Raw genomic sequence first — 6862 nt, forward strand, 5'->3', positions numbered from 1 at the left:
AAGTGATGAGTTATTGGCAGATCTGATAAAACACAGAAAAGTACTGCTTGAAAAACACTTGCAACAACAAAAACATTCAGTGATGTTGTTGAAGTGTTCACAGTGTGAACTGAGAGCACCATGAGATGTTACTGAGGAGATCGATATGTCAAATATGTGGATTAACCCTTAGAGGGCTGTTTCATCAAGATGTGACTTGTGTTTAAATGAGCCTAACAAATCAGTTTGTTTGATAAAAACACTCAGAGCTGATCAGAGCCTGAATTTAGCAAAACGTTTCAGAGGAGGAAATTAGTCCAAACTGGACCAAAGTTTTGACACACGGTTGGTTCTTTCAGGACAGAGTGTATAACCATGTTGTTTTACTGTTGTTTTGTCTGCTAACTTGTCTGTGAGAGTCAGTTCATGATAAATAAATCAGATAGTTTAGTTTGTAGATAATTGGTCTCATTTTCTGAGGGTTTTGGGTACAAGTCCCTCCTTTAGGTTTCTCTCAAGTTATATTATATCACAATAACACTGTAAAATGTTTCATAACACACAATTTCATTTATAATTCATTGTGAAGTTACTGTCAAAACTAAAATGTATGGTCTATTTTAAGAATTGACCTGACTAACTGGATGATTTCTGTCAACCTTTCATTGATTCCACTTCACACACAAAAAAACCCAATGCCAAACAAACTTTTTTTCCCTTTTATTTACTATAAAAGTTTGTTGAGGTAAAAGGCAAGAACATGGTCAATAACAGTGTCATATGCTGTCTCGAAGGCATAACCTTATCAAAGCCCTCAATTTCTCCAGTAGAGATCTTAAGGGAATCATGATGCAACAGCTCTGAAAGAGTTTCCAGTGGAACCTGAGAGGACACCTGTGGAGACAGGCTGGAGACACTGTGAACTCTAAAGGGAATTTGTAAGTTTGTTAGAGCACTTGTGAAAGGGAAAAGCCTGAGGTGTAAGTCATGGTCAGGCCTGAGGCATCTGCACTTCACCACATGTGTTCCCACTAAATCAGCCCCCAAAAGACATATCCTCTGGGGAGATCTGAAGTCTTTCATTTAACCAACAAGCATCTCTACAAACACACAAACAACAATTTCTTTTTTAATTAAAGATATCCTAAGAGGCATATCAGCTGACTACTAAATGTCCCTTTGGCTGACAAACAACAATAACACCAAATTAAATATCACACAGTCCAATGCCTCTCTAAATTAGGTGTATCGAATTGTTTATTTTGATGTGTTGTCAAAAGTCTAACTTTTATTACCTCATCCAAATGCAGAACTTCCTAAAAATGATGTAACATGTTGGGGACTCACCTGCATACGTGACAGGACCGTTGTGTATCAGCCAACAATAGATAGAAAGTTGCCTAGATCACTAAGTTTCTCTGAGTGACTATCACTTGGTTTTAAAGTCAGTAAGATGTAGTTCCACATATATGAGAATTACAAACGATGCCTTAAGTGTTTCAATGATGTTTATATCAAGGATTTATGATTTCACGAAACATGGATTAATACACTGAATAAATATCACATTCTGAATCAACTATGTATATAACCTGAATGACTTGTGCTGTCATGTTAAAATAGTAGAGTCTATGCATGTTTTTTTCATGGCTGTGAATTAAAAAAAAAACAACATAACAACAAAATAAGACTATACATGTAATGCAATGTTTAAATTTTATTTTCATTTTCTTGATACATGTTGTAGAAGCGCATAAATTGTGTGAGTGTATATATATATATATATATATATATATATACACACATATATATATATATATATATATATATATATATATATATATATATATATGTTCAATTAAATATGTGTGTGTGTATATATATGTATGTATGTGTATATATATATATATATATATATATATATATATATATATATATATACACACATATTTAATTGAACATGGAGATTCATTCTTGACCATAAGATCACAAACTCAAATATAAGCAGCTGAAAAGGTTTAATTGTTATTATTGGATCTCCCTGAGCCTGTTCCCATTCCAAAAAACATCATTTACTATCACTTTTGCTGTGCTTGCAGCATAAGATTTAAAACCCTGATGCCAAAAGCCACCTTTCGTGTGCACATGATGAGAAAATGGCCAGACAGAACCATTCACAGTGTTGTGCACTTGCTGCAGCAGCACGTCATATGGACGACTGCCGTCAGTTAAAACGACGGTCAGACAGAACCTGTTGTGTATACCACTGGATGGCATCAGGCTGATACACTGCCAATAATGATGTATTATAAGCAACATGAAACATCCTATGGGGCATGTGGGAAGAGTGGTGGATGGATCCAACAAACCCTGGACTTTCATGTGGGATTGTGGTGTTTGTCTAAATATGATGTTTTTTTTTGTTTTTTTTTTACCATGCAGCTCTTTCACCGAATCCTAACCATGTGCTTGTGTTGACATCACGGTAGTGGCACCCCAGAACATCAATAGTGGATTTCAAGAGCGTCATATGTTGATGTGGAAGTTCACTGCAAAGTGGTAATATGTGACGACTTGATATAAGAACATGTTGGCCAAGTACATGAGAAAAAATATCTTCTAAATTACAAGTTTTGATTGGATTCAACACTGCATGTCCTCTGCAGATGTTGCTTATGCTTTACAGCCTGGTGGTAAGTGGAGTACTTGTGATATTTAAAACAAATTTCACCACCCTAAAGTAAAAATCAATGCAATGCCAGTGCTACTTGCACTCTGGTTAACAATTTATTATATGAAAAATACATTAACACTAAAAAGCCTTTCCCACCATAACGTTTTTCGGTTTTCAGAATGATTTTGGTGCCCCCTTCCCCATCATATTCTTTTTTGTATTTTTCTCAGGTTTCAGTAATATTATATAACATTTTGGAATAAAAATACAAATGAGCAGTCCAAAGCTTGAGGCCAGAATAGCAAATATTTCCACAGCAACACTGAACTTCCCAGGAGAGCTGACATACGCTGGGATAAAGGTGATCCATACTGCACAGAATATCAGCATGCTGAAGGTGATAAATTTGGCTTCATTGAAATTATCAGGCAGTTTCCGAGCCAGAAAAGCAAGTATGAAACACAACATGGCCAGAAGTCCTATATACCCAAGTACAGCCCAAAAGCCTACAGCTGAGCCCAGAGCGCACTCTAAGATAATTTTGTCCTTAAAGTCTTTAAAATTCTTGAATGGAAAAGGAGGAGAGATTGTCAACCAGAGGATGCATATGATAACTTGTATTAGAGTGAAACCCAGGACACTGAGTTTCTGCTGTGCAGGCCCAAACCATTTCATCACATTACTACCTGGAAGTGTTGCCCTGAAGGCCATTAACACCACTATAGTTTTCCCCAGAACACATGAGATACACAGAACAAAGGTGATGCCAAATGCTGTGTGTCGCAGCATGCAGGACCACTCAGAGGGCCGACCGATGAAGGTCAGAGAACACAGGAAACACAGAGTCAAGGAGAAGAGCAGCAGGAAGCTCAGCTCAGAGTTGTTGGCCCTGACAATAGGAGTTCTCCTGTATCTGAAGAAAATGAAGGCCACAACAGCAGTGATGCATGTTCCAAATAAGGATGCAGCAGTGAGCAGTGCTCCCATTATCTCCTCATAAGACAGAAACTCTGCCTCCTTCTTTACACAGGCATCTCTTCTCTGATTTGACCAGAACTCAGGGTGACATTGCACACATGTGATAGAATCTGAAAAATAATATGCAAGGAAATGTTAGACTTGTTCAGTATATTTGTCTTTGTTTTGTCTCTATGTCACATCATGTATCCAAGACAGACATGAAAAATTGATTATTCTGATAGTTGCATTGCGTCATTGTGAGTACACTCCCAAGAGATATTATTTATTGATTTGTGGTCAAAATGTTTTCATTTTCTAATTCCAATTTTCAGTCTAGTTCCACATGCACTTCAGTTCACTCTCAATGCGTTATCACTGTTTCAGAGACAACGAGAGATAAATCTCAGCACCTCAGCAGTGAGACCAATATCGCATGATTGGATACCACTAGGGTAAGGTGTGAAAATACAGTAGGCCTTATTGTTATTTGTGTGAATTATCACTTTCATAGTCAGGTATTAGACTTGCTTAGTACATTTCTCTTTGGTTTTGTCTCCATATGGGATCTTTCCCATGAATAAAGGACAGACACTATATGATGATCTTCTAATAAATAGATAGCCATATGACAGCTCCATTGTTCTCTCATTAATGATTTGAATTCTGTGCAGTTAGGGGTTGGGATTACGGTTAGTGCTAAACCCTAAACACAACATATGGTATAAAGCAGAATAATTCACTAGTTTAACCCTTTCGTGATCAATTATTATTGACTCAACCTATGATTTGTATCAATGTGTTCAAGATATTTTTTATTTTATATTTGCCTTTATTTATAATCCCTCAATACTTCAAATTCAAATTACAAAACAGTTTGTTAACATTGCCATGCCAACTTTAAAACCTCTGTTTAGTCTTGCATTTAATTATACATTACCTGTAATGTTGCTTATTTCTCCCTCTGCACATCTTATACAGTCATAGCAGCAGACAGGCTTTCCTTTCTGGAGAACCTTGCGAGTTCCTGCAGGACACTTCTCACTGCAAACTGACACAGGCACCTGCAAGAAAAATATGAACAAGGTCAAAATGTATAGGCATTCACTTTGACAAGATTTTGTCAGTAAGTCTCAAAACTGAACACAAGAGTTGAGTAGCAATGAATAATAACTTACCATATACAATTATGACAATTCAAATAGACTGTAATCAAAAATTACGGTGGCCTACCTGTTGTGAGTTTTTTGCCCAAATTAAAGACTTATTTTGCAGATTTAGCTGTTTGTCTGCAGGTAAAGACGCATCATAAAGACCAACTGTGACAAAGTCAACAATGCCATTTTCTGTTGGCTGCCAGTTTATTATTTCATACTTTGCTGCAGGGTCTCCATTTTCATTAAAGTAAACCTCATCTCCTTCCTTTGTTTTAAAACGAATCTTTTTTATGTGTTGTAAGATCTATGAAGATATGCATTGATATTGATTATTAGTTTAAACAGTTTGTGGGCCTATCAGCACAACAACATGGTCAGACAGATAGCAACAATACATCTATCAAAACATAAAGCATCAAATAAAACAGCTTGTCAATGTGACTAAATGTAAAAACTATAAGTGAAGTCTTTCATGTTTAACTCACCGTATATGGCTCTAGCTGCACCCTGTTGTTACATGTTTTATTACAGCTGAGAATACTATGAAGAGCATGGGCCACAGCATACACTCCTTTATAGACATTGTTAAAGATAGGCATGAGTGACATTTCAGTGAAGCTGTTTTGCACTCCAGTCAGATCTTCATGTCCAGTGCATTCTCTCTGATTCACTGTTGATGACTTTGAATGCTTGAACTTGCATCCAAACAATGTCTCCCAAAACTCTGTAAACAGTTCATTACTAGATGAATTAAGTGGCTTCACATCCAATATGAACTCTCTCATGCCACTGACATGTGCTTTGGGGATGGACAGGCCTATGGCACCATCCAGAATATGATGCTTATCCATGGCTGCAGTTTGGGAATCAGAAATCCAGGCCTCAGTCCCTACCCACTGGTACCCAGTCAAGTTTTGGCGAGACAGCTCGTGTATTAGCAAATCAATGTCCATGTGGGAAAGGAAAGTGACAATTACCTTAGAAGTGGAAGCCTTGATAATGTCAATTATCTTTCTTATTTTGTCTGGTGGATCTGTCCTAAAGAAAGACACAGAGTATTCAAGACAGATTCCCAGCTGCTGGGCTGTTTCTGTGAATGTGGCCATGCCACTGTTGCCATAATCAGCATTTGTTCTAATCGCTCCAACCCAAGTCCAGCCAAAATGCTTGACCAACTGGGCCAGTGCTCTGCTCTGGTAGTAGTCACTGGGTATTGTCCTGAGGAAGGATGGGTACTTGGTTTTATCACTGAGACAAGCACAAGTAGCAAAGTGGCTGATCTAAAAGAAAAGAAAGAAGTGAAGTCCCAATAAAACAAGAATATACACAGCATACTACAATTGAAGCATTAAAGAATAACAATTAGTTACCAAAAATTTAATTTGATTTTTACCAACATTACCCACCATCGGGACATGAAAGGGTCCAATGACAGTAGCTATAGCCATGCAAGGAGAGGAAGAGGTCTCTCCCATAATGGCCTGCACTTGTGCAGGTCTGGTACATGGTTCCTGGGAAGGTGTAGATAACACCTCATTACCATTAATCAAAGCCAGTGTAACCCTCACACCTCTGGCAATTGAGCCACAGACATCATAGATCTTGTAGCCCAGAGAAATGCCAGGCAGTAGGTCTGTACTGTTATTAATCTCCTCTACAGCAAAGCGCATAGCTTGGGCATATTGGAAACCTCTGAAATTCAAACTAGATGCAATATGCGGGAATTAACCAATTTGTCTTTCAAACATACAAATGCGTAGTACATAAAAGCATTTAATGGTATATATACATACAAGAGGGACAATTGAAATCTAAATAGATTTATAATTTACCTGATGCATTGCAGTGACAGTGGTTTGGCCATGTAGGATTCCTTTCTTTCTTTCCAGCTGCTGTGAAACGAGAAGATTCCCCCCAAAGTAATGTCCCCATTCTTAAATAAATGAGGGTTCTCAGGATCTCCTCTCCGCCTGCACACCAACTCCTCAGCTTGAGAGAAACTTGCCACCAACAACAGCTGTAAGAGTGCCCAACCCTGCTCTGGCCACCTCTGTGTGGGCGTCATAATGTCTAAGAGAGTTAAATCACTGGTTGG

General features: G+C 37.8%; 1 protein-coding gene across 1 annotated transcript; it reads right to left on the reverse strand.

The window, feature by feature from the left end:
* Positions 1–2827: 2827 nt before the first annotated feature.
* LOC121943440 (extracellular calcium-sensing receptor-like) lies at positions 2828–6452 on the reverse strand. The gene is made up of 5 exons (XM_088078278.1): positions 6174–6452; positions 5253–6047; positions 4844–5071; positions 4551–4674; positions 2828–3741 (listed from the first exon to the last, which is right to left on the reverse strand). Exons 1-5 carry the CDS (start codon positions 6435–6437, stop codon positions 2828–2830), a joined length of 2325 nt encoding a protein of 774 aa, XP_087934404.1. The 5' UTR covers positions 6438–6452.
* Positions 6453–6862: the final 410 nt, after the last annotated feature.

This window comes from Plectropomus leopardus, chromosome 6 (assembly GCF_026936395.1).
Source record: "Plectropomus leopardus strain MGB_pleo_1.0 chromosome 6, ASM2693639v1, whole genome shotgun sequence".
NCBI lineage: Eukaryota > Metazoa > Chordata > Actinopteri > Perciformes > Serranidae > Plectropomus > Plectropomus leopardus.

What these genes read in the sequence shown, in the direction of transcription:
- LOC121943440 (XM_088078278.1), bottom strand. Translation starts at nt 6,437, where the DNA reads ATGCGCTTTGCTGTAGAGGAGATTAATAACAGTACAGACCTACTGCCT. An exon ending in TGCAGCTAGAGCCATATACG is followed by an intron (nt 5,072 to 5,252) that starts GTGAGTTAAACA and finishes ATATCTTCATAG; the next exon opens with ATCTTACAACACATAAAAAA. An exon ending in AGAAATAAGCAACATTACAG is followed by an intron (nt 3,742 to 4,550) that starts GTAATGTATAAT and finishes ATTATTTTTCAG; the next exon opens with ATTCTATCACATGTGTGCAA.